Below are 13,295 nucleotides of genomic sequence, written 5' to 3'. Positions count from 1 at the left end.
CCTTCTGACTTTTCCTCTACAGTCAGGTTAAAGAATCTTCATTTGTATAATAGTTTAGTTTGTTCTTAAATCCCTGAAAAACTACTGACGTTTCCATCAGCGTCAGCTTTGTCTTAAACCAAACTAGGATGGTGAACATGGTATATATTATACATAGCACTTAAACAGTGCTATTGAAAGCATGTTAGCATTTAGCTTAAAGACCCACTGTGCTTAAATACAGTCTCACCGAGCCACTAGCGTAAACTGCCTTGTTTCATTTAATCTCAATTTGTCCTATTTTCTTTTGTGTATTTCAGCAGATAACATTTTCATGCATATATACACATCTGATGTACGAGTCTAGTTTTTCCACTGGTTAATTTCTTTTGAGTAAAGGAGAGTGTTTGCTTTAAAGTAAACTGGTTATTAGTTGTGTGCAGATCGATCCTGAAATATTGATACTTCCTAAACGTTTATGTTCTAGGATTGATTCTCATATTAAACTCAGTATTTTGGGGTAAACATGTATTTTATCATCAGGAAGAACACAGTACAAAGTACCTACACTATCAACAGGACCTAGTCTAAATAATTCCCGATTGATAGGAATTACTTCTCCTTCCACCTGCCACAGTCGTAGTGACCTACGGCTCTATACATGCATAAGACACCGAACAGTGTGCTGACATTGATGGTTGAAGGTAAATGAATTCTTGTCTTGTGAAGGTAAATCAAGACTTTCTCAGCTGTCAGAACAGCAATGATCCTGCGTGTGATGTGTGTGGGAGGACAGTGAGACACTGTGGCAACACCACAAACCTTGTTAAACATCTGGGATCTAATCATAATACAGAATGTGATGAGGTTGTGCGGCGGCGGTCTGAAGAAGAGGAGAAGTGCTGTCCCCGTGAAACAGACTTTGACAGTGGCATATCCAGGTACAGAGAGAGAGCGTGTAGCTGTTGGCGACGTATATCACTGTCACAGACTGTGGGAAAGTGATTCATGTCTGTCCAGGCTTCAGTTTGTGTGTCGATGTTCATACAACTGTTCCCCACATTCACTGATATAAAGAAATACGCCAGCTAATGAAATAAATGTGGTTATGAAGTAGATTATGAAATAAATAAATAAAAGCTATAATAAGTAGCTATATACAGATCAGGGCTGCAACTTTTGAGTTCAGCTTGGAGTCAAATATGTGTTCCTGGGATCACCTCATATCAATTCAATAAAATTCTTCTCAGTTGTGTTATTAGTCCAGGATGCTGAAATTGTCTATCCTTTGTATTTTAATGACACTTGTGCATCCATTTTAAATGCTTTACTCTATAGAGGCAACAAACCTCACCTTACTAACTGTTGGCCCCTGAGCAGCCAATGATGTTCACTGACCCACTCTCATTTGTTTTGATTGACAGCTGAAAGATTGTGTCAGAAATGTAGGTATTGATTCATTTATGGATTTTCATGTGGCATTTATTTATTATATTATGTGTTTCACTGGCGTTGATTATTTCAATTTGAATAACACAAGATTCTACTGTAGAGCAAACTGCAAACCACATGTAACCTCTGTGAACATTATATAATGTATAGGTAGCATATTGGTATCTGCGATACCAGTCTAGGTTTTACTCGGTATCGGAAAGGAAATCAGTGATACTGCACATCACTACTGGTTATACAAAGTGGGAAACCAACCTGCACATAGATGCCTACATTGTGAAGCCAGGCATCCGACTTAAGTCACCAACTCAGAATGCAACATGTAGGTAGGAATAAAGGGTCCAGGTATTAACTGAGGCAAGAACCTACCGGTAGAAAAGTCCCCTTCAGTTGTGGAAGTGATGGGCAGAGGATCTTCAATCCAGGGTGTGGCATGGACAGCAACACTCCAGTCACTCCATGTCCCGATCTCTGTGTCCTTGGCAGCCACCTGTGGACCACAGGGCAGCAAGAAGCATTTGGTAAATAAGAATAAGTGGAAACATCGCTTGAAAAGTGGGAGAATCTGCAGAAGAAGTACAGAACAACTACTTTAACCATTTCTGATGTCTGGTGGTGGTTACAATGGATGAATTTAAGATTCATTAATGTTTTACCCATATTTCCTGTATATAAGTACAGTTTTCTCTCGTCTTAGTGAGACAAACATGTTACCTGGATGATGTATTCCTTTCCAGCATAGGCATCGGTGATGGTGTGGGAGGTGCTGTCAGATAGCTCCACCTAAACAGCCAGTGGAAGAGAGCAGGTGGTCAGTGTGGATCAGGGAGATCTATTTTTAAAGTAAAATAATCATATTTGGGAATGAAACTGATGCATATTTAAAACCATACATGGATTTCTGAATGCGCTCTGTGGTCCGAGGGATATGAAATGTTTCAACAGCATGAATTATGACAACCCCTGCTAAAAAAGGCTGTTAGGAGTTCCTAAGTCAACTTTGGGTCTGGATGTCCTACCCTTCTTACCCATAGCTCTACCCATAAATTATGTGCTCAGTATAGCTATCCCAGCCTGAGACTTTAATGTTTTATGGTGTGTTGATTCAGCCATGCCATACAGTGCACATTTGTTATTCAGTGCTCATTTATTTACAGTGCACCTTTTCATCATTATTCTGCGCGTAGGTCAAGTCTGTCGCTTTATTCTTGCGGTGTTTTACATTTCGCTGTTGAATTGATTGAACCCCGATGCCCCTGCAGCCTCCGCACTCCACACATACCAGCACTCACACACACATGCAAAATACCAGTGGCATAATTGATGATTATACCAGAAAGCTTTGGCATCAATGCCACATAATTTTGTAACACAATATAATACATGCCAACATTTGAAAGCCTTTTGTGCACATTTTAATTTGCAAAGCGCAACAGAGAATGAACTAAATGTTTGAGTCACTGGGGAGAGCACGAGAGAATGATTTGCTGCTTCCCTGTAATTTATGGTTAGTGTGTGTGTGTGTGTGTGTGTGTGTGTGTGTGTGCGCATGTGTATGTGCGCGTGTGCACATGTTAGTTTGCCTTTGGCCTGTTTCTGAAAGGCCAAAAGGAAAAATAAGGAGAAGGAGGGTGCTGCCTTTTCTACTCCTTAAGTTGAGATAAATGATTTAGTGCCTGTTGCCCTCTGCAGTCTACCAGTACAAGACAATGCACATACACACACACACACACACACACACACACACACACACAGCTGAATCAGACTGAATCTAGAACTGAAGCTCATCCCAGATTCTTTATTGTATGATTAAATTTATTGCATTAGCTGTAGAATACATAATAACACAAACTCAAATTTCACCAAACAGCTAAAGCACATGACATAATTCTTAGAGATTTTAAACGCTGAGACTTGAGTTGCATCATACACAAAACTGACTTCAGGCCAGAGACAGGCAGAGGTACAGGTTTAACAATTTATCAGAGTGTAAGACAGATCCAAGTACATCAGGAATCTACATCTATCACTGCACAGAAAAATGTAGCCTGTGTATTCTGAAGACACACAAACACACACACAGTATTTTCCTGCAGTCAAAAGCAGGGGGAGTGATGTGTGCTGGGGTTTTATCAGAAAATGACAAAAGTCCTGATGTGCCTGGAGTGATCAGATGCTTTCATTAACATTTTTAGATTACTATGATACTAAATTGTTTTTTTTTTTTGTTTCTTTTTTTTACTATGACCTCATTTGTCATTGTTTGTTGACCGCTATCGCCCCGTGAGACAAACTTCAACCTCCCTGTTAGGGAGCTTTTGTTTCTGTCTGACCAAGTTAATGGCTGAGATCTGAAAACACAGTGATTTTTCTGCACACTAGGATGTTTATTATGAACAGTCTGGGCGATAATCTCTGGTTTCCCTTCAAATGAAATATGACACGATGGCCAAAACTAGAAAAATAAGACCAAAGTTGCAATAAAGCAGAATGATCATTTAAATATCCTTGATACCTCCGGCTGCTCTGAACAGCCTGCGATTTCATCAAAAACCCCCTCACACCACCGTATAAATTTTGCCAGCCAGCAGCCGTAACCATTCCTCCAACTGGAGTTCTCCTTTCAGTTTTTCAGGATGTGCAAATCTGCAGTCGATCTGACAAATAAACCCGCTCGTACATCCCCAGCATCTGTGCTTCCTCCTTCTTCTTCCTGCAATCTCTCTCTCTCATCGCTCGCCCTCTTTGTGAAGTTGACCGCTCTCTTGTCAACATTTCCTTGATCTTCGCAGCCTCTTTGTCTATCTGCTCCGATTCTTTGCCCCCCCCCACCACCCCTCCCCACCCCCTCTACTCGGAAGGAAGTTCAGGCTTTATCGGCCTGATCGAGCGCTATATTTATAGGCTTAATTTCATTAGTGGAATGCAATAACAACGTCATCCGAGTGTGCGTGTGTTGCGTGGTCCTGCCGAGTGCTGTGAGTATGTGTGGATATACTGTAGTATATTGTGTGTGTTAACATTGGACATGTGTGCAGCCTTTGTGGCGAAATCTTCTGCTGTTTACATGTGGTCCAACCAGCGTATCCAACCATAGCTTCTATCAGCATTCCTTCTAATGTGTGCGCGCGTGTGTGTGTGTGTGTGTGTGTGTGTGTCTATGTTGTGAAAGCTTGTGTGAGTTCAGCCATACACGTACATCTGCTTGATTCTGTGTGCTCATGTAAATCTGCTCATGTGTCTTTATATTTTTGCATGTGTGTGTCTCTGCGTTTGTTTTTCTTTGCACTCACACGTTCAGACTCATGTCAACCTGTTGCATCGCTATTTGTGCTTACAGGGCTGAACTGGAACTGTTGCTTGTGTGTGCATGCAAAGGCGTGTGTGTGCGTGTGTGTTTGCGTGTAGGAGTGTGTAGGAGTGTGTAGAGTAAACAGCTCACAGATAAACATTTCCAAAGAGATGGATGTGCTGCCGCGTTGCCAAGTGGCTAAACAGGGAGCAGCGAGAGTAGCACTTAATATCACGTCGTAGAGGGAGATCGGGGAGGCAGCAATGAGGGATAGTGGGTGAGCTGGGGTGGGGGGGTGGGAGGGGGTAGAGTGGGGGGGGGGGGGGGGGGGGGGGGGTGGTAGATGGAAAGACGAGATGTATTTTGGAGAGGCTGTTGCTGTCGCTGCCAAAAAACACTGTCGAATCATTCACACTGCAAGACCAAGCTTGTGTGTTTTCGCAATGGTGTTGAAGTGATGTATATTCACTTGTGTGCGTGTGTGTGTGTGTGTCTGTGTCTGTGTATCTGTAGGGCTGATATATTGTAAACTAAGCTGTTTAGAGCTGTAAAGAAAACAAAATCAGTGTCGGCGGTGTTCATGAAAAGTGTATCTGCAAATGTGCAAAGGCATTTGTATGTATGTGACTCACCCACACACACACACACACTTACATACATACATACATACATACATACACACACACACCTCAAAAAAGGATAGCAGGCGTACATACAAATTTTCATCCCTAACACCCAAATATTTACCTTACTGTAATCATGTCCCACTGAGTCAGTGTAAATATGCTCTCTTCAGTAAGCAGATATAATATGATAATGATAATGATATGAGAAGATTCTCCCCACACGCACTGACCACAAAATGGTCTATTTTGAGAGTAATGATCACTAAATGTCTTCACTCTGGGGAAATTTCCTCATTTCATGCATAAGCACCGTGTGTCTGTTCATTGTAAACAGCATATGTGAGCATGAATGTTTGACGATGAACTGGAGGACACAGTGAGGGTGGCCCGCTCTTTTTTTAGGAATCCACATGAGACGCAGCACACCTGGATTTTTCTAACTTCTATGAACATGGAAATTCTTTACAGTAAGAAAAAACAAAAACAAAAAAAACTCGACACCACAGAAGCGGCAGCCTTTAGACTCGAGAGGAGGCCACATTTTGAACATTTCACAAGGATCAAGATTCAACAACTGCTGTTATGAAACAAAAACAAACTCCAGTTAAGCCCCTGTGCACATGTTCGTCACGCCTGCCTGATCTGCTTTTAACAAATGATGCATTTTGACATTATATCTGTAGACGGAGATCAATCATGACAGTAAAGACAAGAGAGCAAGAGCACATATGGAAAATAAATGTTGATATACTGTGAATGTCTTCATATGTGATACATACCTACAGCTTATAGCTACTGAATATAAATCGAGCATTTCTTTCTTGATGCGTAGTGTGAGTTGCAGAGAGACCACACACTGCTGAGGCTACTAAATGATATTTTATTTATGACATAGATGCAGTGAGAAAACACAGACAGACAGTAGAACGTGGCAACAATGTGTTATTTGAAAATATTCTGGTGCAGGGTCAAGCTTAGAAATTCACTCACTCTCTCACATACACACACACGTGTACACAAAGCTTAATGCTACAATACACTCACTTGTGCACACACACAGAGACACACACACACACACACACCCTCTCCAAGAGCTTCTACAGAAATGCAGACAATGAGAGGGGCAGAGGGAGAGGAGATGTGAGCATTCCTCAGGGATTGCATAAGGAAATGTGAGAAAAGAAAGAAGTGACCCTTTACTTCTCACACATCCTTTTTTTCTCCTCTCCTCTCCCCTAACCCTCCTCCTCATACCATCTTTAATTGTTCTAATAACTTTTCAGGTGGGATCAATAAAGTTTCATCTCATCTATTACTCTACAAATACACATTTACATACTAGGCCATAGTAGAGGCCCAATAATTCAAATAACATGAGGTTTAACATTTGCATCATTGCTATCATGCGATGTATTTTGTCACTTACATTAACTATGGTCACAGGTTATGGGATAAAGTGCTGTGCATGTAGGTCAGAGGTGGAAAAGACAATGATCTAAGCAGAACAGGGGGAAGAGGGAGAGAGGAGGAAAAACCGATGAAGAGAAGAGCAGGAAAAATGGGGAGAACTGAAGAGGCTGAAAGAAGGGAGAAAGAAAGAAATGCAAAAAAAGAGACAGTCAGAGAAAGGAAAAGCAGAGAGAGGGAGACATGGAGAGAATTGGCGTCGGTGGTCAGATCTAATCCAGTGAGCATGTCTGTTGTCCTGGAAAGGAAACCCAATTATATGGCACTTCCACTGGCCCGATGGCACTCTGTGTGTGTGTGTGTGTGTGTGTGTGTGTGTGTGTGTGTGTGCGCACACTGAGAAGGTTGGTCTCATTAAGTTGACTGACAGCTCCCATTTTTCCGCCATGCTCTCCTCCCATTTGAGAATACACACACACACACACACACACGCACACACACATGCACGCACAGGACACACCAGGTCCAGGAGTAATTTCTCAGACAGTATTTCTCCCTTTGAAGCCCCAATCGCCACAGCAGCAATTACTGTAAAAGGAAGTTAACCCCCAGCCAATCGAAAATCCCGGACCTAGACCTTGCACCCTTAAATGGGCATACGGTAGTTTGAAGAACACGGCGGCGGAGACGTCTCTACATTAACTCTGCTTTATGCTGTCACGGCGGCATGTCAAACATCTCAAACACGAACACGTCATGAAACATAAATGTGAAATTTGAATTCATCCCTTACTACTTCCTGCAACAAAAAGAAGCTCCTGTCATGTTACCAAAGTGTTTTTCTCTGCTTAAAGTTCCTGGATCTTGAAAAAAAATTGAAGCTTGCAGCATTTTTCTTCAGCTCTCATTCTAAGGGGAAGGTCGTGAACTGCCACAAATGGCTGATCCAGCTGAGGTTCTGCTCGTATTGGGATGGACGGACGTATGGATGGATGGATTTCCCTCTCCATGTCAGTGATGTATTTATGGTAAATGCATTTCCATACTTTACAAAGTCTTTCACACACTAGTGACCTTCACACTGGAAGCAGATGTGAGGTACGCTGCCTTGCTAAAGGACACTTCAGCATTCAGGGATCAAACGCCTCGACTACAGGACACACTGTTTTTCCATCCTCCATGACTCTGAGCTGTCGGCCTGCCAACGCTTCATATGGATTGTTTAGCTCTGGCTGTGAGGTTTAAAGGAAATTAGAGGTCTCCATGGCTGCCTGTTTGAAATTATAAAACCTTTATCTGACCTTTGATGCACAGATTGTCTTTGGATCAATGGATCAATGGACTTGGACGGGGGGATTATTTAGAGCTGGGGTTTTCGCCAGCTACTATTTCTTTAAAGCTTTGAATATTATGCTGCGTTCAAGTGCTGGATTGAAAGGCAGACATTCAGGACTTTTGAGTGGCTGTTAAATTCTGTGCTGTTCTGCCATAAAAATCAAACAAATGACAAATGGAATAAAATATTTAAGACTCTTTGGGACGCCAGTTCTGAGAAAAGAATGCTGGAGAAAAACTATTAATTCAATTAAAGAACAGCTTTGTACTGCTGCTGAGCAAACTCACTCTGGCTTTTCCTGCTCAAAAATCTCTAGGGGTGCCTCCTTTGTCAGAAAGCCTCAGATTGAATCATCAGTTTTTCACTCACATCACCAGAGGGACTTTTTTCTTTTTTTTTTTTTTTTTAGACTGCCCAATGATAAAAGCTGAAGCTGACAGAAGTGGATGAGGAGTGAAACTGTATGACAGCTCAACCCACTGTTTTCCAAAGACAGCTGTGTTGTCAAATGGCATTGGGGATTGCTCATTGGAAGTTGTTGCCTTTGGCCAAATGGAGAAAAAAAAAAAAAAAAAAGTTTGTACAGATGTTTCATACTTAATGAAAGTGGACAGCGTGGCTACACACATGGCCAATTATTTTCAAGGCAGGCTGTTATTTTTTTTCAATGCAAAACAATCACCAGCATGCCTATACAATTGTTTATTTTTCTTATTTTTCTTTTTTAAGTTGCATCTCTTCCTTGCTGTGTTCATATTTGTGCAGGAAGACAGAAAATATTAGCCTCGTTTGTCAAGTCCTAACGAGGTTTGATGTGTTTCCATGTTTCATTCTATCAGAACTTTATTGGCCATGAGACACAAGCTCCCAGGACAAGGTGAACACACAGTGTGTGTGTGTGTGTGTGTGTGTGTGTGTGTGTGTGTGTGTGTGTCCTGACATCTCCGAGAACATAGGAGTGTGTGTTTGACAGCCCAAGGATTGACATGGTGATATAGAAATCAATAGAGGCAGAGGAGGAGGGCAGTGGCCCCATTCATCTTCATTCACCCACAGTAAATTCTCCAAAGCACAGCAAACAGAAAACATTGAAATATCCCAACTGCATTCTGGGAAACACACACACAAGATGAGAGAGCTCCTTCTCTAATGGGTGATCGACATGACACCTCTTTGTACAATAGTGTTTAACAGAGAGAGCAACTGCCTCCATGTTGGTGTTGCTCTCTGTCTCTGTGTTTTCTTTTGATATTTTCCTCCACTGGCTTCATGCTCTTTGTTTCTAACTTCCGTTATGACTACTAGAATAAGAGCAAAAAAAAAGATTGATTGATTATTGTTTTTAGATTCTGTCAAACTAAACAATACGTGTGTATAATTTCATAACAGGTCTACAGTATGTATGTGTATGTGTGTTGTATGTTTGTGTAAACGTGAAGGATGCAATTCGACATTAATGTATTTCGACAGCTGAGCTAAATGATGATGACTTTCACATGTGACAGCACAGAATATGCCATGTGCGTGTGTGTGGATGTGTGTGTGTGTGTGTGTGTGTAAGAAAGATGGGGTTTGATAAATGGTCTGTCTTTGGCAGTGTCCTTTAGATGGGATGTTTTCCCCAAACAAGGTCTAAACATTTATCATGTGCACCCATAGATACAAATGGACGGCTTGAGGGATGGATGGGTGGATAGCCGGCTTAATGCATGGATGGAAGGATGAGTGGGTGATGGTAAAACCCGTGGATCGCTGAGAGAGAGGAAAAGTGGTGGGAAGGTGAAAATGAAATGAGGAGGGAGGAGTGGTGGGGAGATGGAGAGGGTGAGGAAGGAGGAGGAGGAAAAAAGATGAAAATGAGGCAGTGTTTGGCTTTCGTGACGTTCAGTGTCAGATTGAGTTGAATAACCTTTCATTCAGCGTCAATCTCTCTGCTTTTCCTTTGCCACGATAATAACATTACTCACAAAAAAAAAAAAAGGAGCATGCAAAGAATGAATACACAAGCACACACATGCACAATCGCATACATACGGTAGAGTATATCTGTGTTAATCTACTTACCATCTCACACACACGCACATTCACACACACACACACACACACACAAACACACACAAACACGCACACAGCTCTTGGCTCAGTATTGATTCATCTAAGTGCTCGCAGGATGAGAGCGACTTTTGGCAAACGCACAAAGACCATTATTACATGGATGAGTAGATGTAGAGAGAAAGACGGTGTGTCGGCGTTGGAGGAGAAGACCGATAGCGGAGTGGAGCAACAGTGAAGATGAACCGAGGGGGAGAGAGGAGAGGCAGGAGAGTGAAGAAGGGATGCAAGGAAAAAAAAAAGAGAGGAGAGAAAATGATAGAGGGAGAAAAGGCGACAAAGAATGCGAGGTGAAAGGGGGGATAAGGGAGATGGATGATGAGAGGGAGGACCCGGCGTGTCAGACAGAAGGACAAAGGAGGAAAAATGTGGGACAAGTAAATGAATGAAAGGCTGTGTTGGTCAAGCGGACACAGATTAAAGGAAGAACAATTTAAAGTCCACCTCTGTTCTCTGCTCCGGCTGCTTCATGTATTGGGTCCGTCTGTTTCTCTGACTGTTGGTGTCTCTTACGTAACATTTCATTTCAGGCTGTTTCTACGTCTCTGCCCTCTACTGTTTATGTATATAAGGGGGTGTGACCGTGCATGGACAGCCTGGAGGTGAGCATTTATATGAAAATATACACTCAGCAAGCATTTTATTAGGAACACCTGTGCACCTGCTTATTTATGCAATTACCCGATCAGCCAATCCTGTGGCAGCAGTGCAGTGGAGGAGGAGCTTCAGCGTCTGTTCACGTCAAAACAGGGGAAAATGTGACTCAGTGACCTTGACTGTGGTATGATTGTTGGTGCGAGACAGGCTGAGTGTTTCTGAACCTGCTGATCTTCTGGGATTTTCACACACACACACGGTTTAGAGTTTTTACTCAGAATGGTGTGAAAAATAAAATACACCCAGTGGATGGAAACAGCCTGTTGATGAGAGAGGTCAGAGGATAATGGCCAGACTGGTTGGAGGTGACAGAAGGACTATGGTAACTCTTTACCACTGTGGGGAGCAGAGGAGCATCAGAATGAACAACACGTCTAGCCTGGAGGTGGATGGGCTACAACAACAGAAGACCGTGTTAGATTCCACTCCTGTGAGCCAAGAACAGAAACCTGACACAGGCTCACCAACACCGCACGGGTGAAGACTGGCATCAATTTGGCTGTTGGTGGGGTTTTGGGGTGGGGATTGTCTTCTTATCAAACAGAATCAGTGATCAAATACTGCAGCCTGCCTTGAGTATTGTGTCTGACCATGTGCCTGCCTTTATGACCACGGTTTACCATCGTCTAAGAGCCACTTCCAGCAGGATAATGCTCCATGTCGCAAAGCAAAAGTCGTCTCAAACTGGTTTCATGAACATGACAGTGGCCTCCCCGGTCACCAGATGTGAATCCAGTAGAACTGCTCTGGGATGTGAGGCTTTAGTAGCATAAATGTGCAGCTGATAAATCTGCAGAAATGATGTGGTGCAGTCATGTCAACATGGAGCAGAGTCTCAACAGGAAATGGAGGATCTCCCCTTTATTAGTATGGTGTTCCTAAGGAAGTGCTCAGGAAGTGTACGGTGTGTTTGTGGATGTACTGCAAGAAACGATCTGCTTAAGTAATTTTGAGCCTTTTTTTTTAAAAAAAACAACTGAAAAATCTCCCAGTATAATAAGATTATTTCAGTATATTTCCAACACAAATCAGCTTGTTTCAATAATCCTCCAGAAGTTTGTGCAGTTATCGTTGCACAAAATTACACTGATTGTACAAAATCACTTGAAACAAGATCAGTGACATTGAAAACATTTGGATGTGAACTCCCTGAACTGCCTCAATAAGACCTGACGAGATGGAGATTTTATGATAGTAGGCGATTTGCCGATGTGTTGAACGTCTGTTAGCATAATACTGATAATCTGTGACTTTGTGTGTCCGCTGTTTTCACATGTACACTCATGCATAAGAGTGGGGGAATACATTTCCATGTATATTAATCTCTTTAATTAGAAGAACAAGAACATGTTTGTCCGTGTGCATGTGTATTTATTTATATGCATACCAGCATTTAGGAGTGCATGTGCATCTGTTCACTTCCATCTGCATTTGTGTGTTTTCGTGCATGAAAAGTGTCTGCATGGAAATGTGTGTGTTTTCAGTCGACTGGAGTTCAGCATCATCCCCAAAGGGCAATTACAGCACAGCAGATGCAGTTACGTACCACAAAGAGAATATTGAGCAATCTGAAATTGTTCTTATCACAGTTACTGGACCATTGCTTTAATTGCTATGAGAGTTTGAGTTCATATCTCAGTGAAGGGAGCGTGAGGTGAGGATGGAAACAATGCAACAAAAGGCCATGGGAAACAGAACAATTCACTGAACGTTCGCAGGTGTAGATGTGTATTTTCATGTGTCAATTCTTTTGCGTCTTTGATGATTGACTCTCAATTACAGATCAGGATGCAGACGTAATGTGAAATACAAAGTGTCATACAGAAATTCCCTGAAAAAAAAAAAAAGACAAAAAAAACCCTCCCTACTGAATCACAGGAGACTTTGGCTTTCCATTTTATGTTTTAGACTCTTTGAGGCTAAAGAAAAGTGGTCTTCATCTTTATGAAGGGAACAACAAGGGAGTTCATGGATCAAATTGCCCTTTTTGATCACTCGCTTAAGTGCAAAGCCCGGGACCCTAGGCATGTAGTGTTGCATCATTTGATTTGCGTCAATTGAAGCCTGTAGCAGATGCCAGAGTACAGACAGGAGCTTTAGTCAAGGTACAGAAGCCAGGATGTGCCCATCTAGGGAGCAAATGTGATGGAATTGCCACTTTCCTGGAGCACTGGCGCATGTAGCAAATAAGACTGGTGTGTTATGAAGTGTTGATGTACAGTATGTCAACAAGCAATGATGCAAGCATCATACAGCTACCCATGTGTGTTGCCCTATTGAGGAAATGTCCTGAAACTGAGATTGTTGCAACTCAGTTGCTGTGTCTGTATCAGACTAAAGATATAATACCAGACACCACTAACAGAAAGAAAGCAATCCGAAAGCAATCTTTTTATCTTTTTTTTTTTTTTTTTTGCAGACCCTGTGCTACTGT

At 42.1% G+C, this 13,295-nt stretch overlaps 1 protein-coding gene across 2 annotated transcripts in view; it reads right to left on the bottom strand.

Moving 5' to 3' along the window:
* cntfr (ciliary neurotrophic factor receptor) overlaps positions 1-13,295 on the bottom strand; it is a 230,217-nt gene that overhangs the window by 9,199 nt on the left and 207,723 nt on the right. For both annotated transcript variants that reach the window (XM_071465293.1, XM_071465294.1), the window contains exons 8-9: positions 2,146-2,214; positions 1,801-1,921 (exon numbers count right to left, since the gene is read on the bottom strand). In XM_071465293.1, coding sequence (XP_071321394.1) covers positions 1,801-1,921; positions 2,146-2,214 — 190 coding nt within the window. The remainder of the gene's footprint in view (positions 1-1,800; positions 1,922-2,145; positions 2,215-13,295) is intronic.

Source organism: Trachinotus anak, unplaced genomic scaffold (genome assembly GCF_046630095.1).
Source record: "Trachinotus anak isolate AG129_WGS33_773 ecotype Australia unplaced genomic scaffold, CSIRO_AGI_Tana_v1 ptg000028l, whole genome shotgun sequence".
Classification (NCBI taxonomy): domain Eukaryota; kingdom Metazoa; phylum Chordata; class Actinopteri; order Carangiformes; family Carangidae; genus Trachinotus; species Trachinotus anak.
The sequence above is the reverse complement of the archived record's forward strand: the minus strand, read 5'-3'. Positions and strand labels throughout refer to the sequence as shown.